Source organism: Bos mutus, chromosome 18 (assembly GCF_027580195.1).
Source record: "Bos mutus isolate GX-2022 chromosome 18, NWIPB_WYAK_1.1, whole genome shotgun sequence".
Taxonomy (NCBI): Eukaryota; Metazoa; Chordata; class Mammalia; order Artiodactyla; family Bovidae; genus Bos; species Bos mutus.
This window is the reverse complement of record NC_091634.1, coordinates 9,592,742-9,609,075: the sequence shown is the minus strand read 5'-3', so window position 1 is coordinate 9,609,075 and position 16,334 is coordinate 9,592,742. Positions and strand designations below refer to the sequence as shown.

At 53.1% G+C, this 16,334-nt stretch overlaps 1 protein-coding gene across 1 annotated transcript; it reads left to right on the top strand.

The window, feature by feature from the left end:
• MEIOSIN (meiosis initiator) lies at positions 1–16,151 on the top strand. Its single transcript, XM_014479632.2, has 13 exons — positions 1–130; positions 1,499–1,644; positions 5,905–6,016; positions 7,252–7,386; positions 8,410–8,655; positions 10,308–10,416; positions 11,275–11,375; positions 12,086–12,241; positions 12,653–12,726; positions 13,655–13,819; positions 13,912–14,153; positions 15,004–15,093; positions 15,698–16,151. Exons 1-13 carry the CDS (start codon positions 1–3, stop codon positions 15,861–15,863), a joined length of 1,872 nt encoding a protein of 623 aa, XP_014335118.2. The 3' UTR covers positions 15,864–16,151.
• Positions 16,152–16,334: the final 183 nt, after the last annotated feature.

The window sequence follows — 16,334 nt, the reverse complement described above, 5'->3', positions numbered from 1 at the left end:
ATGTCCTTGAGGACAGTGAATCGATTTGTCTCCCTTTCCACAGTGTCCAGCATAGGACCTGGCAAAGAGGAGGGATCGAGGGACTTCCCTGGCAGTCCAGTGGTTAAGACTCTTCGCTCCCAATGGAGGGGTAAGGGTTTGATCCCTGGTCAGGGAACTAAGATCCTGCATGCCACACAGCACAGCCAAAAATAAAAGAGTGGGTATCAGTTCGTGAGTCTGAGTAGGAATCAGAGATACAAGTGTAATCAATGGAGTATGTTTGGCTTGATCCTGCTTTCAGTCAGGGAGAAAGACAGGGGAAGCTTCCTGGGGTGGATGGCAATTGAACCAGGCCCTGAAGGAAGATGAGATAAGGATTGGTGGAGACGAGGTGTTCCGGCTTTCCCAAATGAGTAGCAGGAGCAGTGCCAGAAGTGTGTAATTTGGGAGAGAGACGCCAACATCTTTGTGTCTCCATCTGTCAGAAGAAAGAGGTACAGGTGTGTGTACATGGATATATTATGAATTATGGATTCAGGGATTATATCCTGAAAGTTCTGCATCTGCTCAGGAGTTAACTTCTTTCACGCCCTTATTTATCTGTTCATTTAGCAAATAGGCAGTGAGTTCCCACAATGTGCCAGACCCTGTTCTAGGTGCCCCCAACTCAGCTCTCAGCCTAGTGCAGGGATCAGAGAAATGCATGAGCTCATGGTCAGGGGCCCCTTAGCAGAGGTACCTCACCTGTCCTGTGGAGTTGGGGGCTGTTGATGGGAGAGAATGGAAGGAAGTAAGAGATGAGACCAGAATGATCAGGTGGGCCAAGCTGTGGGGGGAGGGGTGGGCATTATAAGCCATGTCAAGGGTTTGATTTTTAATAAAATCAAGGACTTGATTCTTAATAATGGGATGGCATTGAGAGGTTTGAAGTACTTCTTAGGTAACTAAGGTATTCAGTCCTACGGATAACCCTCTGCGCCTGAAAGAATATCCTCATTCATTTTGCACAGATGAGAAAACCATAGACATTTTTGTGTTTCAGAAAGATCACTCCAGGGACTTCCCTGGTGGTCCAGTAGCTAAAATTCTGTGCACCCAATGCCAGGGGCCCGGGTTCCATCCTTGGTTAGGGAACTAGATCCCAACCAAGTGCCTCAATGAGAGATTAAAGATCCCACATGCTGCCACTAAGACCCGGTGTTGTGAAATAAATATTACAAAGAAGAAGAAAGAATGATCACCCTGACGTATAAAGAGTATGGTTTGGAGGAGGCCAGATGGGAGGCTGGGAGAACTATGAGGATGTCAACACACGGACTAGGGTAGGGGTGAGGAGATGGAGAGAAGGGATTGGAGGAGGAATGGGCAAAATTTGGTGACTGGGAGTTCCCTGGGGGTCCATTGGCTAAGACTGTATGCTTCTACTGCAAGAGGCAAGGGTTCAGTCCCTGGTTGGGGAACTAAGCTTCTCTGAGATGGGGAACACTGAGACAGGTGGATTGAGGGGTGGTGTCAGATACCAAATTCCATTTTGGATGTCCTAACCAAAACCGGCTCTTGTCCCGAAACAGGAAGCAGAGGAAAAACCACACCAGCAAACTGCAAGAGCTGGCATTGATGTTGCCAGTGACCCTGAAGACTGGTACCAAGAAGCTCACCAAGGTAAAGGGGCTGAAGGAGACGAGGTGAATTTGGGAGGCAGCTCTGAACATATCAGCAATTGGGCTGACCTCCCTTGTCCTGGGAAACCTAGACCGACACACAGACCCAGTGACAGCACTGAGATTGCAAGGGTCCTGCTCTGAGTGGGAATTTCTGGGAGTCTGTGATCCCATGACCAGAAGTCTGAGGAATTCTTTCCTGCAGAGGAGGCAGGGGAAGGGACCTCCCTGGTGGTCCAGTGGTTGAGACACTGAATTCCCAATGCAGGGGGCACAGGTTTGATCCCTGGTTAGGGAAGATCCCACATGCCACGTGGCATGGTGACAAAAAAAAAAAAAGGAGGCGGGAGGAATTGACAGAGGAAAAAAATAGGTAAGGTACCAGGTCAAGGTCATCTCCCTGGGAGTCAAGACAGTCTGGATCTGAGCCCTCCAGCTCCACACCTGCAGAACTCTGGGCAGCTCACTCAGATTATCAGCCTTTCAAGTCTCAGATTTCTCAGCTATAAATCAAGGAAAAATAACTGCTCCTACTCAGAGATATTGTGAGACCAAAACAACATGATAGCCATTACAGGGCCTGAATAAATGTCGGTTCCCTTTCTGACAGCCTTCTTTTGTGACTTCATTGGGATGATTTCCGAATTTGGTTCTTCTCAGAGGTTCCAGGAGAGCATCTGTTTCCTCCCCCTTTGCCAATTTCTGCACATGTGCCAGCTCAGTCACTTCAGTCATATCCGACTCTTTACAACCCCATGGACTGTAACCCGCCAGGCTCCTCTGTCCATGGGATTCTCCAGGCAAGAATATGGGAGTGGGTTGCCATGCCCTCCTCCAGGGGATCTTCCTGACCCAGGGATCGAACCCAAGTCTCCTGAGTCTCTTGCATTGCAGGCAAGTTCTTTACCCCTGAGACACTGGGGAAGCCTTGCCAGTTTCTAGAGGCCACTTATGGTCCTTGGTTCATGACCTTTTCAAAGCCAGAAGCATAACAGCTTCTGGTCTCTCCTCTATCTCTGCTTTGGTCAACAGTTTACCCTCTCTGCCTTTGGCCCTCCTGCCTCCCGCTTATAAGGATGCTTGTGATTGCATTGGGCACACTCAGATAAGCTAGAATCAAGAATCATCTCCCTATCTCAAGATCCTTAATCACGTCTGCAAAGGCTCCTTTGTCATATAAGGCAACACATGCACAGGTTCCGGGGACCAGGCCATGGACACCTTTTGGGGAGGCATTATACAGGCCACCACAGTGCTCAAAAATAGCTGAGAAATTTTGCCCTCTTGCCCACTGGAGAATTTGGTGTGCATGGGCTCTTATAGCTCTTGGCAGGGAGGGTGGAGATGGCTGAGACACAGTCCCTGCGCTGGAGGAATGACAGTCAAGTCAGGTTACAGGCAGCAGCATTTCATCATGAGCAGAGGACCACATTCCCTTGGTAGAATCCTCCCCAGGTCTCAGCCCACTGTCCCCCCTCTTCTCGTGGCTGCACTGTGCAGCTTTCCAGATCTTAGTTCTCTATCCAGGGACTGAACCTGGGCCCTCAGCAGTGAAAGCACAAAGTCCTAACCACGGGACTGCCAGGGAATTCCCTCAGCTGTCTTAAGGATCCCACTCCTTTCCCATTTTCATCCTCCCTTAAATTAAGTCCTGGGCCTCCTGCTCTACATAAGGCCTTCATCCCAGTCAGTCCTCAGTCTCAATCATCAACTAAGCATTTATTAGTCAACGAATGTATCAGGCTCTATGCTGGGCACTTTCACACACTCAAATTTATTTCGTCCTAATGATACTTCTCTGAGCCTGAATGAATATCCTGTGCCCATTGCACAGATGAGAAAACTGAGGCTCTAAGGAGATAAAATGACCTGCTCCCAGTGCACAGCCAGTAAGTGGCAGGTTGGAGCCAGGTCTAAGCTAATAGTCTTTGGGCTGTGTTACATTGTGTGGTGTGCGTGCTCGGTTGCTAAGCAGTGTCTGATTCTTTTCGATCCCATGTACTATAGGCTGCCAAGCTCCTCTGTCCCTGGGATTTCCCTCAGGCAAGAATACTGGAGTGGGTTGCCATTTCCTTCTCCAGGGAATCTTCCTGATCCAGCGATTGAACCCGCATTGGCAGGTGGATTCTTTACCACCGAGCCACCTGGGAAGCCAAGCATCAATAGCCATTAATCCTTAAGTAAATTATAACTCCCTCTGCGTATCAGGTTCCCTGGTGGCTCAGATGGTAAAGAATCCACCTGCAGTGCAAGAGACCTGTGTTCAATCCCTCGGTCAGGAAGATTCCCTAGAGAAGGAAATGGCTACCCACTCCAATATTCTTGCCTGGAGAAATCCATGGGCAAAGGAGCCTGGTGGGCTACAATCCATGGACTTGAAAAGAGTCAGACACTACTGAGTGACTGTTTTTTCCCCATGAATCAGATTAAATATGTTTAGTGACTATCTGTATTATATTTTATGGAAAAGTTTCACGTATGTCCCTCTTGAGACCATGCTTCCTCTTTTTAAATTAATTTTTATTGGAGTATAGTTGATTTACAGTGTTATGTTGGTTTCTGCTGTGTAGCAAAGTGAATCAGTCATACATATACATATATCCACTCTTTTTAAGATTCTTTTCCCATATAGGTCATTACAGAGTATTAAGCAGAGTTCCTGGTGCTAAGTTCCCTTGTTAGTTATCTATTTTATATATAGCAGTGTGTATATGTCAGTCCCAGTCTCTCAATTAATTCCCCACTCCCGAGACCATGTTTCCTGATTTGGGGTTTGGAACATTACTGCTGACAGTTTTGTTGTTATTCTACGGATCTATTTCAATCCAAAAAAAAAAATAGTTATAGGTATTCTTTCCTCACCTCCTTACCAGGCTAACTCTTTACACTCTTCGGTTTATTTTTTTTAATTTCAATATTTTTAATTTTTTGGCCACACCGCATGGCATATAGCATCTTAATTCCCCAACCAGGGATTGAACTTGAGCCCCCTGCAATGGAAGCACAAAGTGTTAACCACTGGACCGCCAGGGAAGTCCCCACTATTCAGTTTCAATGCTGCCACTTCAGACAGACCTTTTTGGATACCCAAGTCTAATTGTATCATGCTCTTTTATTCCTAATGCTTATCACACAGTCAATAATTTTATATGAATTATGAGTTTATTAAGGTCTGCTGCCCTCCCTGTATTGTAAGTTCTGTGAAGGCAAAAAAAAGTTTGTGTAGCTCACCCTTTTTGTGGCTTAGTGGCTGGTATCTTTTTTAGCTTAGTATCTCCAGTGTCAAATCAGCTTCGACTTAGTGGCTGGATGGGGGATGCCTGCTGGTGCTATGGGGGAAGAGTCATTCCTTCAGTGATAACTGGCTTCGTCACCTCTCCGTTCTATGTGCTTAGGATCCAGAAATCCATCAGCTACATTCTCTTACTCTCAACGGGTTCAAGGTCAATGGGAGAGAATGACATATCAACGGATAATTATAAAACAGTGTGGCAAGTGCCTTGGTGGAAACAGGCCCAGGGTGTCACAGGAGTGCTGAGGAGGGACATCTGAGCAGCCTAGGTGCGGGGTCAGGAAGTCAGGAAAGCTTCTGGACGGTGGGGAACGCTGTGCTGAGGCTCAAAGAAAGAAGCCAGGGAGGAGAGGGGGACTGTGCACATGCCTAAGGGCCAGGGACAAGAAGCCCAGCAGCTGCTGATGCTGAGTCGCTTCAGTCGTGTCCAACTCTGTGTAACCCCATAGACGGCAGCCCACCAGGCTCCCCCATCCCTGGGATTCTCCAGGCAAGAACACTGGAGTGGGTTGCCATTTCCTTCTCCAATGCATGAAAGTGAAAAGTGGAAATGAAGTCGCGTGGTCGTGTACGACTCTTCGCAACCCCATGGACTGCAGCCTACCAGGCTCCTCTGTCCTTGGGATTTTCCAAGCAAGAGTACTGGAGTGGGGTGCCATTGCCTTCTCCAGTATGTGCCCCCAAAACCGCACTGGGAGGCAGGCAGGCCTAGCTTCACACCCCTGCTCGGCCACGCCCTCTCTGTAACCCAGCGATCCCTTCAGCGCTCTGGGCTTGTCTTCAGAGCTGTAACTGTTGGCTCCCTGGGCCACGGTGAGCACTGAAGAGCACAACAGGAACCTCTCTGCCCATGGTGGGTGGATTGCTGGGGTGGGGCCGCAGGGGTCCTGGAGCCTGACTGTCCCTGGTCCCCAGCAGCCTCATGTGATCTTGAGTGCCTGCTCAACCCTGTCTTTCTTTTGGGAGCAGAAGGAGGTTCTCTTGCACATCCTGCAGTACATTCACTACCTACAGAGCAGCATCAATGTGACCAAGGCCTTGCTCCAACTCCACGCCAACCATGGGCATGGCGAACTCGAGGGTAAGTAAGCTCAGCCGACGTTCCCAGTGCCTGCTATGTCCAGGCTGTAGGGGACACTGAAGTGACCTAAATGGTTCCCATCCTCCTGGATCTCATAGCCTGGCGTGGGTCCAAGATGCTGTGACCCCAGAGGAGTGCGTCTTGGGAAGCCTGTCGGGGGAGGGCCCTTGGAGCAGGCCTTCAAGGACAGCGGGGACCATGCCAGGCAAACAAGAAACAATGTGAGCAGGAGCCCGCAGGCACAAGAAGACACAAATGGAAGGCGTGGGGACAGGCAGGTCATCAGGTGTGACTGGAGGGGCTGTGCAGCACCCAGATGACGTGCACAGACTCCAGAGCCAGGTCCTGACTCAGACACATCCGTCTCATGACCTAAACTGCTCTGTGCCTCAGTTCCCTCATCTGCAAAATGGACCAGTAAGAGTACTTCCTTTATGTTTGTTGTGAGAATTAAATGAGTTAATACACTCAAGGAGTGTTGTCACACAGTGCCCGGAACATGCCAGTCGTCCCACATTGTGTGCACTGGGTGGTGTTGTTACTGGTGTGAGAAATACCCTGGCAAGAAGGGTAGGAGATGAGGCAGAGATGAGATTCTGAAGGACCTCGAGAGCCTGGCTCGGGAGGGAGATAGAGAGGATGAAAACGACTGAAGGACTGTAAGCCAGAGGAAAACCACAGTCAGAGTGGCTGTTTAGGAAGAGGTCCCTGACATCTAGTGTGGGGGTCATTAAGTAAGAAACTGGAGTCAGGGAGACCAGCGGGGACACTTCTAGGAGGGACCTGGGCAGGAGACCGCAAGCAGATGCAGCACCATGGCTGAGAGTGTGGGCTGAAGAGGGTCAATTTGGGAGATGTTCACAAGGAAGAATTGTGAGGCCTCGGGGAGAGGCTGCGGGCCACCCACCATCTTGAGGAGGTAGGAAGAGGAATTGGTTTGGGAGGGGAAGACGGGTAAGCATTTGGGAAGCACTGAGTCAGTCTTCTGTCTGGGCCAAGGCCCAGAATGGACCTGCAGATACCTGAGTTTTCACCTGTACTTCTGCCACCTGGCTGTGGAACTTCAGACTAGTCCCATCTCCTCCCAGGACCTCAGTTTCCACTTTTACAAAGTTTATCTGGGGACTGCAGCAGCCTCCCTCCCCACCGTCCAGTGGGAAGCATTGTCCACAGGCAGGACTCAGGCTGGACGAGGGTGAGGCCATCTGACCTGCCTCCTTCTCCATCCTCTGCAGGGCTGGATTGGAACCCTGCTGCAGGCCCCCCAAAGCAGAGACTCTCCACCCCATCCAGCTCCCCACACTCTCAGAAGTCCCGTCTTTGGGGAGCATGCCAGAAACCTCGGAAGAAAAAGCCTACCCAAGCGTCAGGTACAAGCCTGCAGTAAAACAGGAAGCAGGAGTCCCACAGGAATTCTGGCTCCTTCTCCAGGCTCGTCACCACTCCAAGGAGGGCGAGTCAGCAGTCCTGAGCCTGGACCAGGCTCTAGATTCAGATATGCCTCGGTTCAACTCCTGGTGCCCTCCTCTTCCTAGCTCTGAGGCCTGGGGTCAGGGTGGGGGGTGTCACTCTCATCCTCTGAGCCTCCGTTTCCTGGTCTGGATATTGGAGTGCCTGCCACAGGGTGGGCCTCAGGATTAGGAGCCCACATGCACACCTCTCAGCAGTGCTTAAGTGGCGGGGCATGCGGCCAGTGCCCAGCAAATGGAATCGCTGTCAGCATTTATCATCCTTCTGTCCTGTCATCCATCCCTGGGCCAGGGCAGCAGGGCGCATGGGTGATGGAAGGACCCCTGTGTGGGAGGCGAGGGTCCCAAGTCCCACCTCAGCCATGCTACTGACTCACTACCTGTCTCTTCCCCTTTTTGAGCCCCATTTTCCATGTCTTTAAAAAGGGAGTTGGGGGACTTCCCTGGTGTTCCAGAGGTTAAGATTCCACTTTCAATTCAGAGGGAACTGGTTCAATCCCTGGTTGAGGAACTAATATCCTGCATGCCACATGACCTAGCTTTAAAAAAAAGTGGAGGGGGAGTCGGACCTAATCAATGATTTCCAGCCCTGGCTGCACATCTGAATCACTGGGATGCTTTCCCTGCCTGTGCCTCACACCCAGAACGCTGGGCTTCAGTGATCTGGGTGGAACCTGGGCATCAGTATTTTTCAGAGTTCTCAAAGTGATTCTAACATGGGCAAAGGAAGGGGGTATCCGACTAGATCTTTAATTGAGGATCTGGGCTTACCTGAGAAGGACTGAGTGACCCAGCCAGGCAAAGCTTTGAAGCAGGTCATTGGGGCCAGAACAGAATGTCTCCACCCCAACCCCAACCACCTTCTGGAGACAGTCCCCCCTGCCCCCATCAGCCCTGTCTGATGCCATCTCTCTCCTCTCCCAGAACGCCAGACCCGGGCCCAGAACCCTCGTCGTTGTCTGGCCTTGGAGAAGCCTGAGAAGCTGGAGACCCCATCTCCAGACCAGAAAGGAGGAAATGTGGTGGGGACCACCACCCCTCCAAGATGCTGGGACTCCTGCAGTCTCCCCAGGGCTGAGGCATCCTCATCTCAAGGTGACAGGAAGGGAGGAAGATGCCAGCTGACATTGCTGGATGTGGCTGAGAGCAGCATCCACTGTGACATCTCAAGTTGGTCTCTTTCCTCTCCACTAACTTGGCCAGTCATTTACACACCACTGATCAGGCGCCTCCCAGCGTCCTGGACACAGTCCTAGGAGCCGGGGATTGGACCATGGACAAGAGAGGTGCTGTCTCTTGGCCTCTTTCCCAGTTTGCTCTTCCCTTTAGTCTCGGCTGTGGGTGTAAGGCAGGGGACAGAATCAGTGCGGCCCTCACGCGAGGGCTGCAGTTCACAGAACTGGGGGCAAGAGCCGGGCCTCCTCCTGAGCCTCCCTTCCTTGAAGCAGCCAGCCAAATGCTCCTGTGAGCCAGCTTCAAAGGTGTGACACCCCCAGAAGACACAGGCACGACTGGAAGGCGAGGCCTCGGGGCATCCTCTTCCTCTGCCCATTCATTCAGCCCTTCCTCCCAGAGCCTATCCTCTGGGCCAGGCCACGGGCATGGTGCTAGTGACACTCCGGTGATCCCATACGCTCACTTCCTGGGGTCACCCATGAGTGGTGGGTGTTCCAGATCGTCTGTTAATCTTGTGACCTTGGGCAAGTTTCTTTAGAGCTCAGTGCCTCCATTTACTGAACTATAAATGGGCATTGGACTTCTGGTGGCTCAGACAGTAAAGTGTCTGCCTACAATGCGGGAGACCCGGTTTCAGTCCCTGGGTGGGGAAGATCCCCTGGAGAAGGAAATGGCAACCCACTCCAGTATTCTTGCCTGGAAAATCCCATGGGCAGAGGAGCCTGGTAGGCTACAGTCTGTGGGGTCGCAGAGTCGGATACGACTGAGCGACTTCACTTTCACTTTCAAATGGCTATTATAATAACCATATCCTTTGGCAAAGGGGTGCTGAGTAGTATGTAAAATGATTAAAACTGTGCTGGCATGGTAAGTACTATACACTTGTTTGCTACCATCATCTTCATCATCATTATTGCACTTAAATATTTTATCTTCTTTAGAGCTTCTAATCGGAGAAGGCAATGGCACCCCACTCCAGTACTCTTGCCTGGAAAATCCTATGGATGGAGGAGTCTGGTGGGCTGCAGTCCATGGGTCGCTAAGAGTCGGACGCGACTGAGCGACTTCACTTTCACTTTTCCCTTTCATGCATTGGAGAAGGAAATGGCGACCCACTCCAGTATTCTTGCCTGGAGAATCCCAGGGACGGGGGAGCCTGGTGGGCTGCCGTCTATGGGGTCGCACAGAGTTGGACACGACTGAAGTGACTTAGGAGGAGCAGCAGCAGCAGCAGAGCTTCTAATAGAGATGTAGGATTCCAGAAACCTGGGAGTGATTCAGGGTACCCTGTGGCTCAGATGGTAAAGAATCTACCTGCAATGCAGGAGAGTTTGATCCCTGGATTGGGAAGATCCTCTGGAGGAGGGAATGGCAACCCACTCCAGTATTCCTGCCTGGAGAATTCCATAGACAGAGAAGCCTTGTGGGCTACAGTCCATGGGGTCACAAAGAGTTGGACACGACTGAGCTACTAACACCTTCACTTTCAAACCGCATTCGGAGTCCCCGCCCCTAGCCTGAGGTTTTGGCTGGAGTGGGAGGAGGCAGAAGGCTGTGGGAGACCCCAGCACCTCTCCATCTGTGTCCCTGTGAGCCCTGGCATCTGGCCCAGTCACAGGACTGACCATCCCAACTTGCCCCCGTAGGCTGCTGTGTCAAAGATGATACTCAGGATTTGGGGTCTTATCCTGCTTTTGAGGCCCAGCAAGGGGTCAAGATGATCCATTTTCTCAACAAGACCCAGCCCGGTCCCAGGTAAGGGAAGCCCAGGGGATATGAGTTGGGGAGCTGATATGTTCCAGGGGAATGGCTAAGACCTGGGGAGAAATGGGGTCAATTTCCACCCTCTGCTGGTATCCGGGGTGACCACCTCTGAGGGCCTAGCTTTGCACCAGGCATTGGGAGCCCAAGGGAAAGCCCTGCTTCCTGTGTGCTGACCAGGGCTGCAGCCCCTCCCTGGCCTCCTGTCCTATCCTTCTAGCCTGTCAACACCAGTCACCCGTGTGGCTTTTTTAACAGAGTCCTTGATCATGTGGGGTTTTGGCTTTAGGCTGCTCCCTCTTATTGGGTAGAGCCCAGATATCTTAATTTGCATTTGAGACCCTCTCTTGCCCCAACTTATCTTGCCAGGCCCTCCCCCGTGACTCTTAATCCTTATCACTAAATATTCACCATTTTGGAAGGAGCCCCACCTGTGTCCCCCCGGGGCGTCTCATCCTTGGTTCCCTCTTCGTGGAAGCCTGTTCTCCTCGTCTACCTGGAAGGAACTACCCATCCTTCTACCTATCCTTCTAGCTCAGCGTGGTTCTCTGTCTTGCCCTGCCCGCCTTCTCTCTTCCTCCTCAAACCCCCCTCACAGATCTGCACCCTGTGTCATCAGCTCTGATGACAGCTGGCCTCTCCTCACAAGCCCTGAAGCTCCCTAAGGGCAGGCACCTCAGCTGACTAAGGTTTCTGCCCCCAGCACCCCCCCAGCGGCGGGCACAGAGCCATTCGCGTCTTAACTCCACAGTGGGCAACACTGGGACACCCAGAGGGGAAGGGCTCGCTCTGTGTGCCACAGCATTTCCAGCCAGGGCTCCAGGTCTGCCTTGTGAATTCCACCTCTTGCAGGCAGAAGCTGGTGTTCTATGATTCTGGCGAGGAGGTGGGCAAGGAGTCCCCAAATGCTGACCCTTGGATTCCTGCCTGGACTGCAGAGGGCAGCCCCCAAGGTGACTGAAGCTCTGTCTCTCCCCCTTGTAGGCGGGTGTGGGGCCTTCTTGGTACCTTCTTTCTGAGGATGGCCAGGGAAGCGGGAGAGGGACGGGTGTCCACTAGGCATGGACACACAGTGCACTCGCTGTCCCCAGCCATCGGTTGCCACGGCGGACGTTGCTAATCAATCCTAACTCTTTCTCTTGATCCCAGAAACTGCTTCCGAATCTTTCTTAACGCAGAACTCCAGCTAGCTCATATCAGTCTATTGGATCTAGCACAACATCATATACATACATATATATGTATATATATGCCATCCCTAACATAATTCTGGGCTTCCCTGGTGGCTCAGTGGGAAAGAACATGCCTGCCAAGCAGGAGAGGTGGGTTTGATCCCTGTGTTGGGAAGATTCCCCTTGAGAAGGAAATGGGCAACCTGTTCCAGTATTCTTGCCTGGAAAATCCCATGGACAGAGGAGCCTGGCAGGCTACAGTCCATGGGGTCGCAAAGAGCCGGACACGACTTAGGGACTAAACCACCACCACCACCACCACCATGAATCCAGGCACCGCACCTCTTAACTTCCTCTTCTAAGCACTCGCATTGAGGAACTGACAGAGTCACCTTTCCCCAGTATGGGGCACCATCTCCTCAAAGCCAGCCGCTGTATTCTGGGAAACGGCAACACCTGACACACCCTCAAGCCTGACATTTCCTTTTCAGAGAGCCCACTGGCCTTGGGGCCTTCCCGGATTACCAACGGGATAGAGACAGACCCCCTGCAGGAGATCCTAGGGCTCAGCCCCTCCCTCTTCAGCTCCCCAGGGAAACTGCTGTCCGAACAGATCTTGGAGGACGGCAATGAATACCTGACCCAAGGTGAGCACCCAGGGCTGGACCTGAGGTTTGGTTCACTGAGAAGGAAAAAACCCACAGTGATGCCCACTAAGTATGTAGCCTTTTGCTGGGCAGTACTGGATACCCAGGGGTGAATCCTCCCAGGACAAATCCCATCCCATCCCTGGAGCCCACAGCCTGGTGAGGAGTTGTTCCAGGCTAGCCTGGTGTGGGGAAGGAAGGCTCCAGGACCATATAGTAGGGACCTACTCTGGAGGTCCCCCACAGGAGCTGGACTGTGAGCTGGACTTGGACTTGGGCAGAAGATCCCAAAGCTCAAAAAGCCAGCGAAGGGCACTCCAGCTATGGGGATGGCAGGACAGCAGCCCGGTGCCCCAACAGAGGCGTTTCTGTCCCAGCCACCCTTCTGGTCTCCCTCTATGTCCCCGACAGCTCTCTTTGAGGAAATACTGTTAGATTCTGCACCCTCACCTTCTGCCTGCATCCTCGAGGAACCACAGAAGAAGGTAGGTGTCTGCCCACACACCTGTCCACACACCCGTCCGTCCTTCTTCCCACCCGCCGATTCACTCATCCGTCCTCTTGACCCTTCTGTCACCCCCACCCCTCAACTCAGCTGTCTGTCCATCATGTTTCTCCTGGTCCTTCCAGAGACTCACCCTTCTATCTTTGCCCTAACCTATCTGCTGGCCACCAGACGCCCTGCTCTGTGCTGGGCCCTTGGAGTGAACCACCTGTAAAGAATAAAAGCTAAAAGCTGCCAGGTGCCCAGAAAAACCCCACATAATCTTAGGGCTGCTCTGTGAGGCAGGCTCTCTTGCGCCCCATTTAACCAGTGAGGAAACTGAAAACAGCAGGTGACCTCTGGGATCCTTGGTGCAAAAGAGCCTCCCTCTCAGGCCCCAGAGCTGACCTCCACAGCACCGTTTGCTCCAGCAGTTCAGCCTCCAACTGACAAGAGGTGCGGCCTGGCTCTAGTCCCCAAATGATTCTCCCTCCATGTGTGGGAAGGTGGCCCTGCCTCAACGAGTAGCTGATTTCACAGTAGAAACAAAGATAGACACCCTTAGTGGAGCTCTTATAAACACTGGCCTGGCCTGGCAGGGGATGTGTGGTGGCACCATCGTGGATGAAACTGACGCTTAGAGGAGTTAAAACTTGCCTAGGGTGTGCCAGCTCCCTCACAGGGGAATTGAGAGGGAGTGCCCTGGAATAGGAGGCAGAAGCCCCCAGTCCACCTCTTCCCTGACCCGCTGTGGGAACTGGGGAACCTTTGCTTGAACTTGTGAGGTGGTGTCCAGATGAGGCTGTTTTGAACCTGAGCTGTTTCCGATGCTCATGTGACATCCCAGGAAAGCCACGGGTGGGGGCCATGAAGGGACACCACTGCCCACCTCTGTCCCTCTCCTCCCATCTTTCTCCTTCATGCCCCAGGACACGCCCCCTGAGATCCCCAAAGACCCCCCTGACTCCCACGACCTGGGCCAGTCCTCGGTCTCACTGGACCACTGCTACCTCTCGCTGAGTGAAAACAGCAAGGTGCCGTCCAGCCCCGGCTCGGAGGACATGGACACAGACTTGGTGTGGAGGCAGCAGGAGGTGAGGGAGACGGACAGCCATTGGCCGGGTCAGTCCAGGTCTCCTGCCGGCCCTCACCTTCGGCCCCCTCACCTCTCTATGCTCCCCACCAGGACACTCAGGCTGACCTCGAGGGCCTGCAGTCCTCCAGTGACGACGGGGACTACACGTGGACCCCTACCCGGCGGGTCTCGCCCCTGCCCATGGCCGGGAGGAAGGCCAGGAAGGGCCGGGCCAGCCGGCGTCCCCCCAAGTCCAAGGAGAGCAAAAAAGCCCCTGGCACCCCCCAGATGAAGAAGAAGTGTGTCAACGGCTTCATCATGTTCTGCAGGATGAACCGGAAGCAGTACATCCGGTGAGTGGGCATCCTCTTCGACCCTGAAAGGGGCCCTGCCTCACTGTCCATCCACTCCCAAGGCTAGGCCGCCCTCTGCTGCTGATACGCTCCCCCACCACGCTTGCACCCGCCTCCCTTGGCCCCGTGCGTTGTAGGCAGTGAAACCCGCCTCAGACTTATGAAAAAAAGGAAATTAATTGGCTAATATTAACTTATATAATTGATATAGCTGATTAATATAATTAATTAATTACTATAATCTGAAAAAAGAGGCTCCACCTTCAGCCGTGGCTGGTCCTAAGACTCCTGTGATGCTCTTGGATCTTCACCCCCTTCTGGACTCTGTGTTCCTCTTGGCTTCAAGCTCCATCCCTGCTGGGCCGGGTCGGGAGCGCGCTCACCCCTACCTAGGAGCTTCAGGCTCATGTCCTGTCTCCTACCCCAGCAACCCAACGGGAAGACAGCTCTTCATTTCTAAGGTTTCAAGCAGAAGTTCTTGGAGCTGAACTTGATGGGATCTGTCAAGCGCCCAACCCTGAACAATCATTGCCAGCCTGAAGCTGGGAGTGGGGGAGGCCCCTCGAGCCTCAGTGGGGAAGAGCTGGTGCTCCTATCTGAGCCGCAGACACAGACCCTAGAACATCGGGTGGCCCCTCTCCAGCCACCCTTTAGTCCAGCTCCCTCCTCTGTCACCTCCGTTCCAGGAGGCACGAAAGGGAAGCCTTTCTGGGCAACATGGGAAGATCTGAGTTCTCAGATGAGAAAGTCAAGGCTCTGGGAGGGCCAGGGCCCCTTGTATGGTTGGCCCTTTGCCCAAGCCAGGCAGGGCTGCAGGCACCTCCTTACCTCCTCCCCGCTCCTGCCACAGAGCCTGCCCTGGGACCGCATCCACGGCCGCCACCAAGGAGCTGGCCCAACTCTGGCGGGTGATGACCCTGCAGGAGCGAAAACCATACTGGTGAGAAGCCCCTGCCCAGAGGCATGGGTGGTGGACGCTAGGGCCCTCCCTGCTCCTCTGAAAATCATTAAGAGCCTTGAGCTTCATGATGTTGGAAACAGGGTGGGAGTCTCCTCAGATGGGAGATCTGGGTGTCTCCAAAGTTTATGGAAGAGTTGGGGGAACAAAAGCAGAGGGGTGCTCCACGCCTGCCTGGAACTTAGAAGGGCAAATAGCTGAATTCTCGATTTGGACCCTCTTGGCCCTGAACTTCCTTTGTGCTCTCTGCTTTAGGGAGTTTCTCAGAGCAGGAAACTGTCTTAACGCCCTGTCGCTTGGCCTCCTCCTCTCCCCGTCTCGACATCCCCTCCCTCCTGAAACCCCTCTTCTCCACTAACTTCAAATTGCTGCCACCTGCCCAGTCCTCAGTTGCACCCCTCTCCGGAAAAACAAGCGTGTGCGCAGATCTTAACAGGTCTTCAAGGAGCTAGCGCTTTCCTGGTGGAGCCGAATAAAGCCCTGGCCATCCCCAGCCCAGGCCCTGGTCACTACCGAGCTCAGAGCACCGGGGGTGGGGCAGAGGTGAGACGGAGGAAACCCACCCATCCTGCCACCTCTCCCCCAGCACCAAGGCGCGCAGGTTCAGCCGCCAGCACAACCGGATCGTGAAGCAGGACAGCTCCAGCAGTGAGGACGAGGACTGGGAGACCCCCAAACCCTTCTACCAGCTGCTGGCTGAGAAGGCCCGAGGCTTCCCAGACCCAGTCTCTCCGGAGTCTCAGCAAGGGTGAGGGTGCGCATCCTCCCTTGGGCCCTGCTGTTGTTGAAACCAGGAGCCGGTGATGGTTTCCTGGGCCTCACCCCCGCTAGTGCAGGCCCCCCAGGTTGGCAGGTGGCGTTATTTATTGATCCCGATGCTTTGTGTTTGCCTTGTATGGGGCAGTCTGAACTTCTGCCCCAAGGTTGGCAAGCCTCTCACAGCCCCCTTCTACTCTGGGCAGGGGAATCAGAGAAGCTACAGAGAGGGTGGAAGGAGCCCCCCTCCCACCCAAATGAAATGCAGGGAGGCGAAGGTTCCCTCTGCCTGTCCACTGCCCAGCCCAGAATCCAATGCTTTCCACCCTGTTCAATCTCACCTCACTTTCCTCCTCTTACCCTATTCTATTTATAGATTATTTATTGTTTTCAATGAAATAAAACTTTGTTACCAGCAAGAGACAAGGCCAGCTGCCCTGGGCCCTCTTCCTCAGCTCTATTCTCCG

Bases quoted from the DNA above. Each gene is read 5' to 3' on its own strand.
- MEIOSIN (XM_014479632.2), top strand. From the start codon at position 1: ATGTCCTTGAGGACAGTGAATCGATTTGTCTCCCTTTCCACAGTGTCC. The intron at 131-1,498 runs GTAAGGGTTTGA...GGGTGGTGTCAG, and splicing joins TCTTCGCTCCCAATGGAGGG to ATACCAAATTCCATTTTGGA. The intron at 13,820-13,911 runs GTGAGGGAGACG...GCTCCCCACCAG, and splicing joins TGGTGTGGAGGCAGCAGGAG to GACACTCAGGCTGACCTCGA.